The sequence below is a fragment of the Pelodiscus sinensis genome, chromosome 24 (genome assembly GCF_049634645.1).
Source record: "Pelodiscus sinensis isolate JC-2024 chromosome 24, ASM4963464v1, whole genome shotgun sequence".
Lineage (NCBI taxonomy): Eukaryota > Metazoa > Chordata > Testudines > Trionychidae > Pelodiscus > Pelodiscus sinensis.
The window spans coordinates 7491664-7512307 of record NC_134734.1 but is presented as its reverse complement, the minus strand read 5'-3'; the positions used below and the strand labels follow the sequence as shown (position 1 = coordinate 7512307).

General features: G+C 51.6%; 1 protein-coding gene across 6 annotated transcripts in view; it reads left to right on the top strand.

Moving 5' to 3' along the window:
* The first annotated feature begins 134 nt into the window (after window positions 1–134).
* STAG3 (STAG3 cohesin complex component) overlaps window positions 135–20644 on the top strand; it is a 26415-nt gene continuing 5905 nt past the window's right edge. The window contains exons 1-25 of one of the 6 annotated variants that reach the window (XM_075908015.1): window positions 135–281; window positions 1047–1234; window positions 2996–3107; window positions 3508–3621; window positions 4874–4970; window positions 5205–5281; window positions 10451–10655; window positions 11641–11792; window positions 11886–11959; window positions 12216–12339; window positions 12440–12538; window positions 12678–12757; window positions 12863–12970; window positions 13298–13397; window positions 13473–13584; window positions 13691–13794; window positions 13989–14081; window positions 14338–14427; window positions 14822–15022; window positions 18469–18539; window positions 18722–18809; window positions 18931–19011; window positions 19135–19224; window positions 19923–20091; window positions 20180–20313. In XM_075908015.1, the coding sequence (XP_075764130.1) occupies window positions 1077–1234; window positions 2996–3107; window positions 3508–3621; window positions 4874–4970; window positions 5205–5281; window positions 10451–10655; window positions 11641–11792; window positions 11886–11959; window positions 12216–12339; window positions 12440–12538; window positions 12678–12757; window positions 12863–12970; window positions 13298–13397; window positions 13473–13584; window positions 13691–13794; window positions 13989–14081; window positions 14338–14427; window positions 14822–15022; window positions 18469–18539; window positions 18722–18809; window positions 18931–19011; window positions 19135–19224; window positions 19923–20091; window positions 20180–20313 (2733 nt within the window). In that variant the 5' untranslated portion in view covers window positions 135–281; window positions 1047–1076. Of the gene's footprint in view, window positions 347–1046; window positions 1321–2995; window positions 3108–3507; window positions 3622–4873; window positions 4971–5204; window positions 5282–10450; window positions 10656–11640; window positions 11793–11885; window positions 11960–12215; window positions 12340–12439; window positions 12539–12677; window positions 12758–12862; window positions 12971–13297; window positions 13398–13472; window positions 13585–13690; window positions 13795–13988; window positions 14082–14337; window positions 14428–14821; window positions 15023–18468; window positions 18540–18721; window positions 18810–18930; window positions 19012–19131; window positions 19225–19922; window positions 20092–20179; window positions 20314–20644 lie in introns of all 6 variants that reach the window. The other 5 variants (XM_075908013.1, XM_075908016.1, XM_075908017.1 and 2 more) reach the window with 5 other exon arrangements.

Genomic DNA, 20644 nt, shown 5'->3' with positions numbered 1-20644 from the left:
GCACTTACACCCTCCGCGGGCGGGGTTACGGAGAGCGATGGAACCAGGAGAGGGGCGTGGCTTTTCTCAGAATCCTTGGATGGGCGGGGTCTGCGCGGCAAATGGGCGGAGCCGGGGGGGGTGAGTCTCGACTGACTTTGGCGCGCAAGAGGCGGGAAGCGGAGCCGCGCCTGCGCGGTCTGGGCAGCGCGTGCTTTCCGCGTGGCTGACGAGGTGGCGTTTCTCGTGTGGGCTCGAGATAGAGGCGAGAGTCAGTCGCGGGGGGCGGCGAGCGGCGCGAGGTGAATGCCCCCCCACGTGACTGCCCGGCGGTCGGTGGGGACTCGAGACCTCGCCCCCGCTCGGCGTATGATGAGCTAACCGCCGTTCAAACATCTGTGAAGGCTGCCCCTCCCCCATCCCTCTGGGGCAGTGCCCGGGGGGGCTACGCATCTGGGGGTGCCTTGGGGGGTGCCCATGGAGTTACATGTTTGGTTGTGTCCCTGGGGGGGGCGGTGCCCTGGGAGGGGTTACACATCTGGGTGTATCCTGGGGGGGCAGTGCCTGGGGGGGTTACGCATATGGGTGCATCCCAGCGGGGTGGTACCTGTGGGGTTTACATCTGGGTGTGTCCTGGGGGGGTGCTTATGTGGGGGTTACACATCTGGGTGGGTCCCGGTGGGACGGTGCCCAAGGGAGGGGTTACACATCTGGGTGTGTCCTGGGAGGGTGGTGCCCATGGGAGGGTGGGGTTACACATCTGTGTGAGTCCGTGGGGGGTGGTGCCTGTGGGGGCATTATGCATTGGTCGGGCAGTGCCCGTGGGGGTTACGCCTCCAGTTGTGTCCCCAGGGGGGCGGTGCCCAAGGGGAGATTACTCTTCTGAGTGTGACCCTTCTATGGGCCGTGCCTGTGGGGGTGTTGAACATCTAGGTGTGTCTCTGTGCAGGGTGGTTCCTCTTGTGGGGATTATATGTCTGGGTGTGTCCTGTAGTTGACAGTGTCCATGGGGGTGTGCCCCTGTGGTTGGCGTGTTCTCCGTCCCATGTGCTGTGTTGTTCCTACAGGCTGCCCCCAGATCCAGCCCTGCTCTCGCCATGTCACTGCAAAAATCTTCCCTCATTCATAGCTCCTCATCCAGCTCTGTGTCCTCCTTGGTACAGCCGCAGGACTCTGGGACCAGTTCCAGCCCCTCTGTGATGCAGGGGAATGCAGAGATGGGATCTCTGCCAGCTTCTTTGGCTCCAGATGTCCTGTGAGTGGGGCTCCCAGCCCTATACAGACTGTTTGGGAGCCGGCTGGGAGCTGCTGGTGCAGAGGCAGCAGTGGGGAAGGTTGAAGGTCAGCAGGGCCCTGGGGCTTAGCATTTGGTATCTTCACTGAGAACACACTTGTAAAGTTTGTGAACAATACCAAGCAAGGTTGCGTGTGCTTTGGAAGAGAGGATTAGAATTGAAAATGAACAAACTGGGGAAATGGCCTGAAAGAAACAGGGTGAAATTCAGTGACAGCTGCACATTTCTAGCTGAGGGAGGGCCAAGAAAGTGCACAAATATAAAATGGCAGAGTGTCTAGAAAGAGTGTATGAGGCAAGCAGCTGGGGGGAAATAAAATGTAAGCGCAAATGTAACAAAATATCCTGGTCTGAGTTAGTGGTATAAGCTCTACTCAGTATGGATAAGGCATCTATTGGAGGACTGTGCCCGGTTCTGGGTGCCACCCCCTGGGGGAGATGTGGAGAGATTGCAGACAGCCTGTGGGAGAGCAAAAAGAATGATGAAAGGTGTAGAAAACATAACCTAGGAGGAGAGACTGGAAGACTTGGGTTTGTGTAGTCTGGAGAAGGTGTGAAACCAGGCTTCAGATGTGTGAAATCTGTTTTCAAGAGGAGATGAAGTATTCTCTGTTGGCACTGTGGCCAGGACATGAAGCAGTGGGCTTACTTCAGGGAAGATTTCAGTCAAACTTTATCAAACTCTTCCTGCCTGTCAGGGTGGGTAAGCCCTGGAACAAATTGTCTAGGGAGGCTGCGGGGTCTCTGGCAGATTAGATAGATACTTGTCAAGGGTGATGTGGTTCAGTGGTTTGCAGACTTTTTAGGCTGTGGACCCCATTCCAAATATTACAACATACTGCGTACTCCCATCTGAGAATAACTGACTCTTGATAGACCCAGGAAAACAGAAAAAGTTGTTAACATGGTGCTTTGCCTAACATTACAGGGTTTTTCTTGCCTACCCCCATCCTTCGACAAAAGCTCGTGTGCACGTAGGGATAGTTGTACTCAATTTGAAACCCACTGGTTTAGATAATACCTAGAACTGTCTTAGAGCAGGGGGCTGGCCTAGGGAACTCCATACACCCCTTCCAGTCTTACATTTGTATGCGTGGGCAGTCCTGAGGCCACATGGCTTGCTAGAGTGGTCTCATGCACCCAGTGGCGCGCAACTGTGGGTCACAACCCCCAAGGGGGTTGAAGCTGTATTCCTGGGGGGTTGCAGCACCGGCCCGGACGCCATTTTGTTTTCTTGGCTTGGCGCCCAATGTATGTGTGGCAGGGGATCAGCAGGGGAACAGACTGGTGCTTTAAATTCAAGGGGCCGCAACAAAATGTTCCCAGCACGCGCCCCCCCTTTTTTTTTGCTCAACCAAAATTTTCCCAGCCCGGGGGGGGGGGGGGGAGGAGGTCATGAATTAAAAAAGGTTGAGCACCACTGCATTATGGGATACCTTGGGCTGTGAGTGACTCGTGATAGTACCTAGGAGGTGCAATGTCCCTCAGTGCCCCTGCCAAAATATTGATTGCTAAACAGGGTGTCCTCGTATGTCCCTTCCCTGTTCCCCTAGATGGCCATCCCTGCACCCCCTCATCTTGGAGGCATCAGTCTATGGCTGGGGTCATGGGACAGTGTTGGGGAGCTGTGTTCTCCTTGTGCAAGCAGCCTGGCTGGGTCCTGAGGGATGAGCAGTGAGGCCATGGGTGCTGTGTGGGCAGGATCCTATCCTCTGCCCACAGGGACCTCAGCAGCAGTGAAGATGGAAGCAGCTCCAGCTCAGGCAGTGACTTTGAGGACACACTCAAGAAGGGCAGCAAGAGAGGCGCTAGGACCTTCCTTAGCCACACCCTGGTATGCATGGTCCCTGTCTACCTCCTCTCCAGTCTCCCAGCCCCTGAGCTGCACCTTGGTAACCCTGTTGTCTCTGCACTAGAAGAGGATGGGAAGCCTTTCAGCCCCCAGAGCCTGGTATATTTCCCGTGTGCCCCCCAGGCCTCTTCATGCCTCCTCTCAATCTGATCCCAGTTCTTTTGCTGCAGCCAGCTTTGTGCCATGGTGCTGCTGTGATGCAGGGGCAGCAGAGCTGGTTCCAGCCTCCTCTGGAGGCTAGGCCAGACCTTGCCTGGCTTTGGGATCCGCCCAACTTGGGTTCATTGTTGACTCTGTTAACAATTCTCATGAAGCTATGATAGATGTAAACCCAAGGCTTCGCACTCCAGCCTGTGTAATTTCTCCTTGCCCCCTCCCGCAGACAGCCAAGCGACCCCGGAAATACATCAGCAGAGATGGAGATAGCCTGGTTGAGAAAAACCCAGAGCCTGGCAACCTCTTCGAGGTAGTGAGGCTAGCTAAAAGTGCCATGGAGGTAATTGTGCCCTCTTCTCTTCCCTGGTTCTGCCCTCCTTTTGGTACTGCACTAGAATATCATTGGGAATCCTGGGCTCTCCTTGGATGTGGAAGAAGAGTGGGGCTGGTGGTTTGGAGGAGGGCTGGGAGCCATGACTTCTGGATTCTCTCCCTGGCTCTGCTGACTCACTGTGAGTGTCCAGCCCATTGTGACAGGTCAGGATCCCCTTAGGACTGTCACCTGATGTGCCAAGACGGTACTGAGCCTGCTTTCCCTGACAGCCTGGAGACCCTGTAACTCTGTCTTATTGAGCCAGGTGTGCTAGCTTACTACATCATAGACATTGGGACAGGACCACACTCCTAGGCTGCAGCACAGCATGAGGTCTTTACTCAGCATTCAAGTACACAGCCCTTTTGGGAGCTGAGCCCTAGATAAATCCATACAGATCTGTACAGCGTAAGTTCATGAAATTCATCCTCCTTCTCAGTGGAAAGAGAGATGCACAGACTCCTGACCTCTTCAAGTAAAGATACTTACACTGGGTTTGTTGTTAAACAAAATACAGTAGTATGATTAAGTATAAAAAGCAGGGTTGAAGTGATTATAAAAGAGAACACACAAACTAAGTACAATTCAACAGAACACACAAACATTAATGTACTAAGGGAACTGGTTATACCTAAGTTCTCACCGTAGGTTCCAATAATCGCAATGGCTGGGTACCTTTCCAGTCTGGGTCCCATCTTTCCCCCTGTGCAGCCTTAGAAGTTTCCAGCAATCACCTTGGGTGGGGTGCCAGGGAGAACTGCCAGCCTGGATTACTTCACTGCCCCCCCTTACGTAGTCTTGTGTTCACACTAAACTTTCCTTCTGCTTTTGTGGAAAAGTACAGCATCCAAGATGGGTCCCAGCCTTAGGTGATGTGGCTGCAGATCTTGGTAGGACCCACCCCTAGCCCTGCTTCCCAGGCTTGCAGCAAAACAAGTCTATTTGCAGATTACTATCCTGAGTAGTAGCCCTCACTTATCATGGCTACATTAGTAGCGCAGGTTTAGACTGCATATTTCTAACTGAGGATATTTAGAAATGGAATAATTGTGTTCAGTAGATTACAACTTTCCAGTGAGATCTTACACCAAGTACTTTGCATAAAGCATGTTCCAGTTATGCCATGCTCACATTCCCATAAAGAATGCCATGTCACACCTCTGTGTTTCACGTCTTGCATAACCCAACTTCTCTTTCATCACCTCTCCTGCCCACGAAGTCTGTGGTGGATGACTGGTTGGAGAGCTACAAGCAGAACAGAGAAGCTGGCTTCCTGGAACTTGTCAACTTCTTCATCCGTTCCTGTGGCTGCAAAGGTGAGAGGCCCTGGCCCAACTTGGTGTAGGTGTGACATGGCCCTAGTCTACACTCCAGCCCCTATCTCTCAATTTGCCCCCCCCTGCTTGTTTTGGGATGGGCTCTGAGCTTTTTGCCTTGCCTCTGCTGGAGGAGGAACTGCTGAGAGATCTGTGGGTTCATACAGCTTTGGGGGATGCCCAGGGCAGTGGCCCTGGCTGGTTGTGCCACCTACTCTCTCTTTCCACTCACAGGTGTGGTGACCAAGGAGATGTTCAGGAGGCTGCAAAACTCAGAGATCATCCAGCAGCTCACGGAGCAGTTTGATGAGGTGGGACGGGGAGGGAGGAACTGTCCAGGCAGGGCTCTGGGAGTGTAGGGATAGGAATTACAGTGGGGTGGACAAGGGGCCATGCTGCAGGAACTCAGTGATGTGCTGCTTCTGGATATAATTCGAGCTCATCCCCTATGAGCAGTCAGATGGCTGGGAGGAGACAGAGGCATGAGGGGGGCATTGCCTGGGGTGAATCCCCCTGCATAGGGTATAAGAGAACCTTGTGTGTGCTCATTGGCATACTCTTCCCCCCCCAAAACTGCTGGCAGCAGAGCTCTGTACTCTGGGTTGTCATACGTCCCCTCTTTCTCACCTCACTTTGTTACATGAGTGCCCAGTCCTTCGCTTCTGGACATCTGCAGTGCACCCCTGTCTGCTACTCGCCTAGGAGCAGTGAGCCCACTCTGCCAGCCTCACCTCTGATCAAGGCTTCTGTGTACATGGCTCTTCGATGGGTTTCTAACAAAACCGGAGTGAAGAGGATTTAACAAAGCTCAAGCTAAAGGTTCAAATGAAAGCCAGTAAATGGATCTGATGATATCCAGGCAAAGGGAAGAGGAATAGCAGACTTGCAATGGGCCTACATTTATTCACTGCCTATTCAGCAGTTTCTAGCCCAGTGTTCCCTCAGAATATAAGAATGGCCATACTGGGTCAGACCAATGGTCCATCCAGCCCAGTATCCTGTCTGTCAACAGTGGCCAATGCCAGGTGCCCCAGAGGGAGGGAACACAACAGGTAATCCTCATGTGATCCCTCCCCTGTCACCCACCTCCAGAGAAACAGAGGCTAGGGACACCATTCCTACCCATCCTGGCTAATAGCCATTGATGGACCTAACCTCCATGAATTTATCTGGGTCTTTTTTGAACCTCATTTAAGTCCTAGCCTTCACCACATCCTCTGGCAAGGAGTTCCACAGGTTGGCTGTGGGCTGAGTGAAGAAAAACTTCCTTTGTTTGTTTTAAACTTGCTGCCTATTAATTTCATTTGGTGACCCCTAGTTCTTATATTGTGGGAATAAGTAAATAACTTTTCCTTAATCACTTTTTCCACACCAGTCATGATTTTATAGACCTCTATCACAGCGGTTCTCAAACTTTTTGGGCTCCGGAGCCCTTTACATGAGTAAAAATTTATGCGAAGCCCCAGCGGTCCACTGATTGTATGTGTTGTACCTATCGATGTTTCCCGTTTGTCAACCTCGCGGAGCCCCTGGAGATGTCTCGCGGAGCCCTGGCACTCCACGGAGCACAGTTTCAGAAACACTGTTCTATCATATTCCCCCTTAGTATCCTCTTTTCTAAGATGAAAAGTCTAAGTCTTTTCGATCTCTTTTCAGGTGGGACCCGTTCCAAACCCCTAAACATTTTTGTTGCCTTTTCTGAACCTTTTCCAGTGCCAATATATTTTTTTGAGATGAGGTGACCACATATGTACTCAGTATTCAAGATGTGGGTATACTATGGTTTTATATAGCGGAATTAAGATATTTTCTGTCTTATTCTCTATCCCTTTTTAAATGATTCCTAAAATTCTATTTGCTTTTTTACTGCCACTGCATGCTAAGTAGATATTTTCAGAGAAGTATTCACAATGACTCCACAATCTCTCTCTCAAGTAGTTTTAGCTAAATTAGACCCATTATGATGTACGTATGGTTGGGATTGTTTTTTCCAATGTGCATTATTTTACATTTGTCAACATTACATTTTATTTGCCATTTTGTTGCCCAGTCACTTTGTTTGGTGAGATCTTTTTGAAGCTCTTCACAGTCTGCTTCGGTCTTAACTATCTTGAGCAGTTTGGTATCATCTGCAAATTTTACCATCTCCTTGTTTACCCCTTTGTCTAGATCATTTGTAAATAAGTTGAATAGGATTGGTCCCAGAACAGATCTTTGAGGAACCCCACTAGTGACCTCTCTCCATTTGGAAAACTTTCAATTTATTCCTACCTTTTTCCCCTGTCTTTTAACCAGTTATCAGTCCACGAAAAGACCTTCTCTCTTATCCCATGACAACTTAATTTACTTAAGAGCCTTACTTAAGTGTGGTACCTTGTCAAAGACTTTCTGGAAATCTAGGTATACTATATCCACTGGATTCCCCTTGTCCACATGTTTGTTTGTCCCCCTTAAAGAGCTCTAGTAGATTAGTAAGGCATGATTTCCTTTACAGAAACTATGTTGACTGTCTCCCCACCCCCCCAAACAAATTATGTTCCTCTATGTGTCTGCCATTTTTATTTTTTACTATAGTTCCAACTAATTTGCCGGTACTGACATTAGCTTTACCGGTCTGTAATTGCCAGGATCACCTTTAGAGCCCTTTTTGAATATTGGCATCATGTTAGCTATCTTTCAGTCATTAGGTACAGAAGCTGATTTAAAGGTTAGGTTAGAAATCAGTTAATAGTTCCGCAATTTCCCGTTTGAGTTCTTTCAGAACTCTTGAGTGAATGCCATCTGGTCCTGGTGACTTATTACTGTTAAGTTCATCAATTTGTTCCAAAACCTCCTCTAATGTCACCTCAATGTGGGACAATTCCTCAGATTTGTCACCTAAAAAGAATGACTCAGGTTTGGGACTCTCCCCAGCTGTGAAGACTGAAGCAAAGAATTCATTTAGCTTCTCTGCAATGAATTGATCATCTTTGAGTGCTCCTTTAGCATCTCAGTTGTCCCAGGGCCCCACTGGTTGTTTAGCCGGCTTCCTACTTCTGATGTACTTAACATTTTGCTATTACTTTTTGCGTTTTTGGCTAGCTGTTCTTCAAACTCCTTTCTGGTTTTTCTTACTGTTTTTTTTTAAATTTTTACACTTAAATTGACAACGTTTATGCTCCTTTCTATTTTCCTCATTAGGATTTGACTTCCACTTTTTGAAAGATGCCTTTTTATCTGTCACTGCTTCTTTTACTTGGTTGTTAAGCCACGGTGACACTTCTTTTGTCCTCTTACTGTGTGTTTTAATTTGGGGTATACATTTAAGTTGGGTCTCTATGATGGTGTCTTTGAAAAGTTTCCATGCAGCTTGCAGAGATTTTACTTTTGTCACTGTACCTTTTAATTTCTGTTTAACTATCTTCCTCGTTTTTGTGTAATTCCCCTTTCTGAAATTAAGTGCTACAGTGTTGGGCTGCTGAGGTGTTTTTCCCATCACAGGGATATTAAATTTTATTACATTATGGTCATTATTTCCAAGCAGTCCAGTTATATTTACCTCTTGAACCAGACCCCGTGCTCCACTTAGGACTAAATCAAGAATAGCCTCTCCCCTTGTGGGTTCCAGAGCTAGCTGCTCTAAGAAGCAGTCATTCAAGGTATCAAGACATTTTATCTCTGCATCCTGTCCTGAGGTGACGTGTACCCAGTCAATATAGGGATACAGGCAGTCCCCAGGTTACATGGATCCAACTTACATCAGATCCCTACTTACAAATGGGGTGAGGCAACCCCGCATTAGCTGCTTCCCCCCAGCAGACTAGGGAGACGCGAAGCTAGCGCCCCCCCCAGCAGACCAGGGAGATGTGGAGCAGCTTTTCTCAGCAGACACCTCAGCTTGAGAATAAAGGACTGAGGGAAGTGAGGTGTGGGAGAATAAAACTGAGCTCTGGAGAAATGTTTGGCTATAGTTTCCCCTACAATATGTACCAGTTCCGACCGACATACAAATTCAACTTAAGAACAAACCTACAGTCCCTATCTTGTACGTAACCCGGGGACTGCCTGTAGTTGAAATCCACCACTATTATCACGTTTTTTAATTTGATAGCCTCTCTAATCTCCCTTAGCATTTCACAGTCACTATCACTGTCCTGATCAGGTGGTCAATAATATATCCCTACTGCTATATTCTTATTATTGGAGCATGGAATTACCATCCATAGAGATTCTATGGAACATTTAGGCCCATTTAAGATTTTTACTTCATTTGAATCTATATTGTCTTTCATGTATAGTGCTACTTCCCCACCAGCACGACCTGTCGTATCCTTCCGATATATTTTGTATCCTGGTATGACTGTGTCCCATTGATTGTCGTCATTTCACCAGTTTCTGTGATGCCTATTATATCAATATCCTTCTTGAAAACTAGGCACTCTAGTTCACCCATTTTATTATTTAGACTTCTAGCATTTGTATATAAGCACTTTAAAAATTTGTCACTATTTATCTGTCTGCCATTTCCTGATGTTAGACTCTTTTTCATTTAATTGTCTCATCTGATCTGACCCATTCTTCCATCCTCTTCTCCTGACTAGAACACAGAAAATCTCTATTAATAGACCTTCCTGTCCAATCCATGTGCTCCTCTGCACCCATCAGCTTTCCCCCAGCCCTTAGTTTAAAAACTGTTCTATTATCTTTTTAATGTTAAGTGCCAGCAGTCTGGTTCCATTTTGGTTTAGGTGCAGCCCATCCTTCCTGTATAGGCTCCCCCATCCAAAAGTTTCCCCAGTTCCTAATCAATCTAAACCCCTCATCTCTACACCAATCATCTCATCCACGCATTGAGACTCTGAATCTCTGCCTGCCTACCTGGCCTTGTGCATGGAACTGGAAGCATTTCAGAGAACGTTACCATAGAGATCAATCTCTTTCCTAGCTGCCTAAATTTTGTCTCCAGAACCTCTCTCCTACCCTTCCCTATGTCATTGATACCTATATGTACCACAACCACCTTCCTAACTGTTGGGGTGGTTAAACACTGGAATAAATTGCCTAGATAGGTTGTGGAATCTCCATCACTGGAGATGTTTAAGAGCAGGTTAGAGACATCTATCAGGGATGATCTAGAGATTGTAGATGGTGCATGGTCCTACCATGAGGGCAGGGGACTTGATGAGCTCTTGAGGTCCCTTCCAGTTCTAGTATTCTATGATTAATCACAGAATCACAGCGTAGCCCTGAGGGTTCCCCAGACTAGGGGTTTTCTTGGTGTTTCTTCTCTCTTAGTGCTCAGGCCCACTGTAAATGTAGAGCTGGTCTAGTCTTTGCTCTCACTCTTAGCTGAGTCAGTTCTATTTTGCTCTGCGACCCTGATGATCCATGAGTTTGTAGCTTTTGGTGGAGTGAGTTTGTAGCTTTGGGGGAGTGTGGAGAAAATGGTCAGACGCAGATGTGACATGTCTTGCCTTTCTCACCCCTCATGCCTATGGCAGAACTCTGTTGAATACCCACTGGTCCTGACCAGCCACCCCTGGCGGAAGTTCCGGGTGGGTTTCTGTGAGCTGGTGGCTGTGCTGGTGCGACGCTGCCAATACAGCATAATCTATGATGAGTACCTCATGGACACCCTCATCTCCCTCCTTACGGGCCTTTCCGACTCCCAGGTGCGCGCCTTCCGCCACACCAGCACCTTCGCAGGTGAGTCCTATCCCAGGATTGCAAACAGCAATTGCCCTGGCAGTGCAACTACAGGGGAGCACTCCGAGCAGGATGCCTGGCTCCTACTCTGATGGCGAGGAAGACCCAGGCTGTGTTGTAGGGTGTGGGCTGAGGGCTGGGAGCCCCCAGAAAACCTCTCTGCAGAGGCGAATGGTAGGGGATTTTGTAATATTTTTTAATCCTGTTTATGCCTCAGTTTCTCCTGTCTGCCACATTGTTACCCAGTGTATGAGGGGGAAGACTGTTTGCTCTCAGACAGGCTAGGAGAAAGAGGGGTGAGTGCTAACTGTCTGGCCCTTTGGTCCCATATCTCTGGCACATCTGAGAACACAATGGCAGATCCAGTTGCCAGGATATGGGCACCTAGCAAGCCAGGATCTGGGGAAATGGGCTTCCCTGCCTCTCAAAAGGAAGCTAAGGGCATATCCCAGCTCCAGAGCAAACAGATAGTGGGGAGGGACTAGCCTTTGCTGGGCTCTCACTGCAGTCTGACCCAGGGGGCGGATGTGTGGATGGAGAGAGCTTGAACCAAGAGGTTTCCTTCAGCCTGGCTGAGCTCTGGGCTGCCCCCAGCGGATGATGTTCTAACCTTCATCTCTCTTGACTCCCTTAAGCTTCCTGTGCAGTGTTCCCCTTACTGAACGAACCTGGCTGTGTGGCAGCACCGTGTGCCACTGCACGTGCTGAATAAGGGGCAGGAATCCATTCAGGGTGGCTGAGGTGGGCGGCTCCCTGCTACACGTTGAGCAGAGCTTGGTGGGAAGCAGGAGGCTTCAGGCCAGTGCTCCAGCTTAGGGAGGTGGGGAAGCCCTGTAGCCAAGCCTGGAGAAAGGGTGACCCTTGGGGTCTGGTCCCTGAAGGGTCCTGTCTCAAGACTGTTCCAAAGCAGGGGCCTGGATCCTGGGGCTCTGTGATAGGGGTTCATGCAGAGCTCCCCGCTTGCTCGCTTTGTGTTCTTTGCCAGCCATGAAGCTGATGACGGCTCTGGTGATGGTGGCGTTGGGTGTGAGCCTGCACAAAGACAATAACCAGCGGCAGTACGAGTCTGAGAGGAGCAAAGGGCCGAGCCGCCGGGCCACAGAGAAGCTTGAGGCCTTGCTGGCTAAGCGTAAGGAAGTGAGTTAAGCCCTGGAGTCGCAGGGAACATGTAGTGTGGGGGACTGGGGCAGAGGGTGCAGGGGCTGTAGGGCTGACTCCTGTCTCTTTTAGCTCCAGGAGCAGCAAGAGGAGATAGAGAACATGATGAATGCCATCTTCAAGGGGGTCTTTGTGCATCGCTACAGGTGAGTGTGGGGAGGAAGATCAGGAGGGGGCCTGCTAGTTGCAGTGCTCTGCTAGGTGACCGTGGGGCAGCAGTGTGCATGTGTGGAGACCTGTCAGGCTGCGGGGAGGGCTCTGCTCGGTGACCCTGGGGCAGCAGTGTGAATCGGGCTGCTAGGATGGGTTCTGCCTGGAACAGCAGTGTGTGTGCATGTGCTGTGGAGGCCTGTCTGCCCTGGGGGCAGGTGCCACATAGACATGCTATGTGTTGTCTGCCAGGGACCTAGTGCCTGAGATCCGGGCCATCTGCATAGAGGAGTTGGGGAACTGGATTCAGAACTACAGCGCCTCCTTCCTGACTGACGGCTACCTCAAGTACATCGGCTGGACCCTGCACGACAAGGTGGGCAGCAGCCGAGAGTGCAGGAGCGAGCTGGGAGATTGAAAGGGGACGGGCGCATGGGGCAAGGCTGGCCAGGCTCTCAGCCTCTTCTTCCCCACAGCAGCGGGAGGTGCGGCTCAAGTGCCTGAAGGCCCTGCAGGGATTGTACCACAGCCGGGAGATAGCTGCCCGCATGGAGCTCTTCACCAGCCGCTTCAAGGTGAGTACCCTGTCCTGCCTCCTGGGCACAGCCCGTCCTGTGGGCCCTGCCCCACTGCTTGCCTGTCTGTCTGGGGAGTGCTGCCCCATGACACTAACTGTCTGCTACCACGGTTGACTCTGAGTTGTGTGTCTCTCAGGGTCGCATTGTGTCCATGGTCCTGGACAAAGAGCCAGATGTGGGCGTGGAGGCCATCAAGCTGCTGACTCTGATCTTGCAGTGAGTGCGGAACTGGGAGTGAGGTGGGGGTCAACAGAGGGCACTTGGTGAGCCCTAAGGGGAGGCAACTGGAGACTCAGTCTGACCCTCCCTATCTGTGGGCAGGAACATGGAGGAGATGCTGACAGATGAGGACTGTGAAGCCGTGTACCCCATGGTGTACGCTTCCAGCCGGGCTCTGGCTGCCGCCGGCGGGGAATTCCTTTACAGGAAGTGAGTGAGTGGAGTCACAGTGCCACCAGCAAGGGGTGTGGGGCTCTCAGCAAAGATGTACTTTCCTCTCCACTCTGGGATATGGGGCTCCCTCACAGGCACCCCACTCACCTCCCTCCTCGCCTTGACCTGCAATCTCAGCCTGTGCTTTTCACTGGTGAATGGGATAACATATCTCTTCTCCTCTGTTCTAACCCTAATCCTAGCTCCCCTCCCAGGGCCAGGAGAGAACCAAGGAGTCTTGGCTCCCAGCCCCCACTCCTCTCCCCATGCTGGTGGAGAACCCAGGAGTGTGAGCTCTCCCCTCTCTGTGTCTGTTGTTGGCAGGCAGTTTGACCGGGATTGGGAAGCCAGGAAGGAGAAGGGGAACCATGGGGGGAACAACGATTTCTTCAGACTGCTGCTGGCTTTCTTCATTGAGAGTGAGGTGAGGGGCGCAGGGGGTGGGATGAGCGGAAGGTGTATGTGGGGACTTCTCTCACCATGTCTCTATTCCCCACAGCTCCATGAGCATGCTGCGTACCTGGTGGACAGCCTGTGGGACTGTGCAGCCCCACTGCTGAAGGACTGGGAGGGGCTGAGCCAGCTGCTGCTCGAGGAACCCCCAGAGGAGGGTGAGTGGAGGCAGGGAGGCTGTGACAGGGAAGCCCCAGCTGCCTGACAGTGCTGGGGGCTGAGTCAGGGCTCTTACCATCCAGCTGACTCTTCTGTCCCTGGCAGGCTGGGGCGATCAGCAGGAATACGTGCTGATCGAGATCCTGGTGTCCAGCATGCGCCAGGCCACGGAGGGGAAGCCGCCTGTGGGCAGGAGCCCTGGTAAGAAGGTAAATGTGCCCAATAGAAGGGAGGCAAGCACCCCCCGGGGTGCTATGTCCCCATTGATACAGAGACATGAACAGTGTCCCCTTTGCTCTGCACTACCCCCTCAGAGTGCCCAAGTTGGGCTCTCTGTTGCCGGCACCGTGCAGCTGCAGCCTGGCTGGGGAGCCATCTCTCACAGCACCCTGCCTTGCAACAGGTGCTCTCCATGCGAGAGCGGAAGGCCCTTGAGGACGACAGGGAGAAACTCTCTCACTACCTGATCCCTCTGCTACCTCAGCTGCTGGCTAAGGTAAATGGAGGGAGGAGGAGGGAATCTCCTGGAGGTGTGGCCTGGGACCAGGAGAGAGCCAGCTGCCCTTCCAGCCCCTGCTCTTCACCTGCAGCTGGGGAGGGATCCTGAATCTGACCTTTGCCCCTCCCTGGGCACTCTAGGCCTCACGATGCCGTTCCCAGTTAGGTGGCATGTTGGGGAAAGGCACAAGGGGGGGGCGTCTGCCCATCTATCTGCCTCCTTGATTGAGTGACACCCTCTTTGTTCCCCACAGTTCTCAGCTGATGGCGAGAAGGTGGCGCTTCTATTGCAGGCTCCACACTACTTCACCCTTAGCCTCTACAGCAGTGGGCGGTTGGAGAAGGTACAAGGATGGGGGGCTTAGGAATCCTGGCTCCCAGCCCCCCACTTCTCTCCCGGAGCCGGGGAGAGAACCCAGGAGTCTCGGCTCCAAAGTGACTAGTCCAGAGCAGGAGAGACCCAGGAGCTCTGGGTCCTGCAATGCCATGGGAACAGGTGCAGGTGGGGTGGGAGAGAGAGGACCCCGTTAGCTGCTCCCTGTGAGGTCCTGGCTGGGTTACATTGTGCTGTCTGGGGAGCCCCCAAAGTGATGCAGCAAGTGCTGGAGATCCCCTCCCCCCCCAGAGAGGGGACAGTGAGTCCCAGCCCTTGAGCCTTTCTCCTTCTGCAGTACCTGGGGATCCTCCCTTTTCCCGAGCCTATCTATCCCTCTGCTCTCCAAATGCCTGTCCCTACAGTACCTAGAGCAGCTGCTGGCTCAGCTGCGGGAGGTGGTGGAGAAGCATACAGGCCAGGAGGTGTTGGAGGCTGCCGCCCGGGCATTCTATGTGCTCTGCAACCCAGAATTCACCTTCTACAGCCGGGTGGACTTGGCCCGCAGCCGCCTTGTGGACATGCTGGCTGATAAGTTCCAGCAGGACCTGGTAGAGCTCTTGCAGGTACCCCCGGGTGAGGGTTGGGATCCCACGGGAAGGGGAGCTTGTGGGAGAGAATGGGGGTAATGACAGCCAGGCAGGGCAGTGTCAGGGCAACTCTCTAGGGGTGAGGAGCCATCAGGTGCTCAGGAACTGGGGTGTACGAGTGTGTGGCTGGAGAGCAGCCAGTGTTCCCAATCCCCAGGATTGGGCCCCCCCACTTTAGAACTGTCCGTAGTAGGGACCCTTCCAGGGGCTAAACCCCGAGGGGTCTCCCTCTTCCTCCAAAGTCAGCCACGTGACTTCACCGCCTCCCTAGGATCTGGGACCGCAGCCCCGCTTCCCCCACAAAACTCTGCTCAACGTGTTCCAGGGAGTCCCTGAAGGGAGCTTCACCCACCCTGCAGGGATTCCTGCCCCTTGTCTGGCATGTGCAGTGGCACGTGGTACTGCCACACAGCCAGGTTCATTCAGTAAGTGGAACACCACACAAGAAGCTTAGGGGAGTCTAGAGAGATGAAGGTTAGAACATCTTCTGCTGTGGGCAGTCCAGAGCTCAGCCAGGCTGGAGGGAACCTCTTGGTTCAAGCTCTCTCCATCCACACATCCAACCCCTGGGTCAGACTGCACACTGAGGGTGTGTCTAGACTACAGGGTTTTGTCGACAAAAGTGGACTTTTGTCGACAAAACTATACCTGCGTCTACACTGCTGCTGAGTTCTGTCAACGGCTGGAAACCTCATTCTACGAGGATTAACGCCTTTTGTCAACAGAGTTCTGTCGACAGAAGGCGTTATTGCATCTACACTGTCCTTTGTGTCTACACTATCATGTCGACAAAGTGGCTTGCTTTGTCGACAGAACTGGCTGTAGTCTAGACGCTCTTTGTCGACAGAAGCTTTGTCGACAGTATCTGTCGACAAAACTTCTGTTGACAAAAGCCTGTAGTCTAGACATATCTGAGAGCCCATCAGCCAAGGCTATTCCCTCCCCACCATCTGTTTGCTCTGGAGCTGGCAAATGCCCTTAGCCTCCTTTTGAGAGGCAGGGAAGCCCATCTCCTTGGGGTCCTCAGGATTGGACCTGCCATTGTGCTCTCCTTTGTGGTGGCCATTAAGCCCCATACAGTTATGGATACTCCCACCTTCTCTACTGGCCAAGAGAGAAACACCCCTTTTCTACTGTCACAGACTCACAGATTGTGCTCACACTTGGCCCATACGGTTCCTGGGGGAACTCCTTAAGTGTGACAGCTCCTCATGGGATCCATTCTGTCTCGGGGGTTAAGCCCCGCCACCTCCTGGGACTGTACCTCTCTGAGCCCCAGCATGCCTGTCTCTGCCGTGGGCCACCCTGGGGAATCTGCTTGTCCTGGGAGCAGGGTATATGGGGTGAGGGAGGTGCCAGGCTCTCGGGGCTGATCCCCACTGGCACTCCGAGTGCAGAAGGTGGGAGCCCGAAAGAACCTTAAAAAAAATACCTTGCCTCTACAGGCTCTGCTTCTAAAAACTCTCCAGAGTCACAGATTTGCTAACTTTGGGGGGTAGCTGCCACCATCAATTGATTTATCCCTAAAAATGGGGGAACACTTGAATTCTCTCCCAATTGAAAGCTCTTTTATCACAAAACAAGAGAAGAGAGAAACAAATTGCAGTCTGTGCTATTTCCTTCCAGGACACAAGAATCAAATCATCACCTTAAAGTGATTTTTATTACAAAACAAAAGCTATACTTGACAAAGCATAGTTGATTGATGGGTGTTACAGAGCAAGTAAGGAAAATAAATTAAAACACAGAGAAAAATCTCTGGAAACAATTCTTAGATGGTGAATGGGGAAGAGGAGGCATGGATTCACACAGAGCACTTCAAACCAAACCACAAAAATAAAGAAAAAATACCCTGATCCATTTTTCTCTATTTTTTTTACTCATGATTTCTTCTTGGTTCAGTCTATTTCCATGTCCGAAATTCCCTGGAGGCATGGTAGTCCTGCCTGGGTTTAAATCATTCTGTGTGTCTCAGTTCCTGGTTTAACTCTCCCACACAAAGAAAGCAGGCAAGGTATCTTACACAATTCAAATTTCAGCACTGTATTGGTTCTGGCTCCTTGCCAATGCCCTTGCTAGCTACCTGAGTTTAACCCCTTAGTCACTGGGTGCTGGCCAGCACTCCTCCTATCTATCACAGGGGCATTTGGGGTGAGTGGGAGGGACACTGGGGAAGTGCAGAGTAAGGGGTTGGTGTGGGTACCAGGAGCTCAGTGAGCAGAGGGGCTGTCAGGGCTGTTCCCCACTCTGGCACTTTGAGTGCAGAAGGTGAGGGCCTGCAAAAGACTTTGAAAATACCTTTCCTCTATCAGGTTCTGCTTAAAAACTCCCCAGCGTCACAGATTCCCTGACCTGAGATGGGATGCTGCCAGCATCCAAGTGCAAACCCCCTTTTTCTGAACCCAGGAAGACTCTTTGGGAACGTCTTCCCTTGGGGGTACCCTAGGCTCTCTTACCTTCCCTCAGGAGAGAGCTTGAAAACAAAGTGTAATTTCTAATAGCTGACCTCAGTCTCAAGTACATGCACACAGACCTCTCTGCTTTGTAAGACACAGAAATCAGATCATAGCCTTAAAAAAGGTGATTTTATTAACAAAACAAAAAGACATGCTTTGTAACACCTGGCAATCAAGTATGCTTTACTGAGTAACTGAATAAACAGATTAAAACAGAGAATTGCTTCCCTGGGATTCAACAGTATGCAGAAGCAGGGCACATGGACTCAACACCAAGTTCACAAACCAGAAATTAAAAAAAAAAACAAAAAACCCAACCCTGATCACGTCTAGCTACACATTCCCTATCTACTCACATTTCTTGTTCCCAGGTTACGTCCTATGTAGAAATAAATATTGCTGCAGGAAGCCATATCCGGCTTCCAAGATCCATTCCATCATTTCTCTCCCAAAACCATACACAACTGCAGCAGGCACATCATTGCTTTCAATTTGAATCTCTCACTTTCTTCCCATTGGCTCTCCTGGCTCCCTGGCAGCACTTCCTAGATACCCATTGTTCTGGGTTGAACCCTTTAGTTACTGATTACTGGGATGTTTAGAAAAGGGTAGTACTCCTCCGATCCATCACAGGGGTGTACTGGACAGGAGAATAGACATGTGGGTGCCAAGGACTTGGGGAGCAGTGGGGCAAGTGGGGGCAACAGGTGCTCAGGGAACAGTGTGGAGTATGGGACAGGTGGGAGCACCAGGTGCTTGGAGTATAGGATGGGTGGGGACACTTGGGGACCAGTGGAGAGTATGAGGTGGGTGGAGGCACTGAGCACCCAGAGAACTGTGGGGAGTACGGAGTGGATGGGGGAGCAGGTGTTCAGGGGCAGCGCTGAGCAAGGTGTTCTGGCCCCACAATGGCGGCAGGACTGATACTCATGCACTCACCCTGCTGAGATGTCTTGACCTGCGCAGGCCACATACCTGGATGAAGACGAGGTGTACAGCATGGCAGCCACACTGAAGCGCATTTCCATCCTCCACAAGTGAGTGCCAGCCTACATTCTCCCACTCTGTCAAGGCAACTGGTTCCTTCTCTTCCTGCTCCTGCCTGCCAAGGGAGCTGCCCTGGCTGTGCCGAGGGTGTGCTCACCCCCACCCTTGCTGCTTGCCCTGCCCTGCGGTGGGAGGCTCTGGCTTTCCTATCAGCGTGGCTCTCTCTCTGCAGTGCTCACGACCTGACCCCGTGGCAGCTGTATGAGCCCTGTAGCCTCCTGCTCCAGCGAGCTGTGGATACAGGCGAGATCCCCAAGCAGGTACTAAGGCCCAGTGGGGAGCCAGGCCCCTGGCCTCCCCACAGCTAGGGACCAGGGGGGTGGGCTGTGGGGAGGGAAGGCAGAAGCATCCGCATCCTCTCACTCTGGGCTCGCCTTCCAGGTGGTCATTCCCACCATGACCTGTCTCCACTTCAGCATCCTCTGGGAACTGTCTCGTGTCTCCGGCACCATCCCTGAACAGGTGAGGTCAGCGGGGAGGTGCCTGTTGAGAAGGGCAGGGCGGGTAATCAGCCCTGGTCTTGTCACTTGACACCCAGGGGCTCCTGCCACAGCCTCTCACAGCCTCCTCTGTTCCACCCAGAAGCAGCTGCTGGCTCTGAAACGCAAAGTTGCTTCCTTCTGCTCCCTCTGCCAGAGCTGCTTATCGGATGTGGACTCCAGTGTCCAAGAGCAGGTGAGAAGGGTGCCTGGGGGAGCAGTCTGTGATACAGGGATAGACAATCCAGTTTAATTGGTTACCTGGTTAAACATTAGGGGTGCGTCTAGCCTGGCAAGATTTTGCACAGAAGTGTCCGCTTTTGCGCAAAAACTTGCCAGCTGTCTTCACTGGCCACTTGAATTTGTGCAAGAGCACTGACGTTCTAATGTAAGAATTCAGTGCTTCTTGCGCAAATACTTTGACACTCCCGCTCAGGGATAAGCCCTGTTGCCCAAGAAGGCCAGTGTAGACAGTCACCTTAATTTTTTGCGCGAGAAAGCCCGATGGCTAAAATGGCCATCAGAGCTTTCTTGCGCAAAAGCGCGTCTATACTGGGCATGGATGCTTTTGCGCAAAAGCACTTTTTGCGCAAAAGCATCCGTGCCAATCTAGACGCTCTTTTGCGGAAATACTTTTAACGGAAAAACTTTTCCATTAAAAGTATTTCCGCAAAATCATGTCAGTCTAAACGCAGCCCTGGTGTAACTGGATAACCGATTAAAGGGGGGCAGATGGGACAACAGCCCTTGCCTGTAATGGGTCCTGTGGGGAGTGGGGAGCTGCTCCACTCCCTACTTGTTAACTGGAACCAGTTAGCCATTCATATCCCTATCCTGTAAGTCCCCCCAGCAGCACTGTTTACTAGGTTGCTCATGCTGTCTCTCTCTCTCCAGGCCTTTGTGCTGTTGAGTGACTTGCTGCTGCTCTTCAGCCCACAGTTGGCTCGAGGCAAGTGGGCGACATTGGAGCTGCTGGTGTACCGGCCCGAGGTCACGCTGCAGTCTCAGATGGCCGGATTCCTTATGGACCACGTCTTCAGCCACACTGAGCTGGCAGGCAGTGGTGTGTGCTTGCCCTGGGATCTGGGGGCAGGGAAGGCAGTGAAATGGATCTGTGGAACAAAAGCCAATCCCCTCCCCTATCCCTGCAGATGATGAGGACAGTGAGGGGAAGATTGAAAGGTTGCACCGACGACGGAACCTGCTTGCTGGGTTCTGCAAACTCATCATCTACAACGTGCTGGAACTCAATGCCGCCTCTGACGTCTTCAAGCACTATGTCAAGGTGGGCATCCATGGGGCCATTATCCCTGGGGTGGGCCCTGCCTCCAGTGTCTTGACTCTCATGGGATGGCAAAGCTGTTTCTACTTGGGGGTGGAGCTCTCTGACCTCCAGGGTGGCACCTTTTTCCTGGCAGCTAAGTTCCCTGTGAGCTGCGCAGCTGCGCGACCACACAATTATTTATTAAGCCCTGCTCAGAGACTCAGCACTTCTGTGCAGGCAGGAAGCCATCTGAGCAGCTTCAGACGGAGCTGTCTGCTTCAGATGGAGGAGCTTAGAGAGCAGGTAGGGAGGGGAGACGAGGAAGAGGAAAGGAGAGAATAAGTGGCTGGGG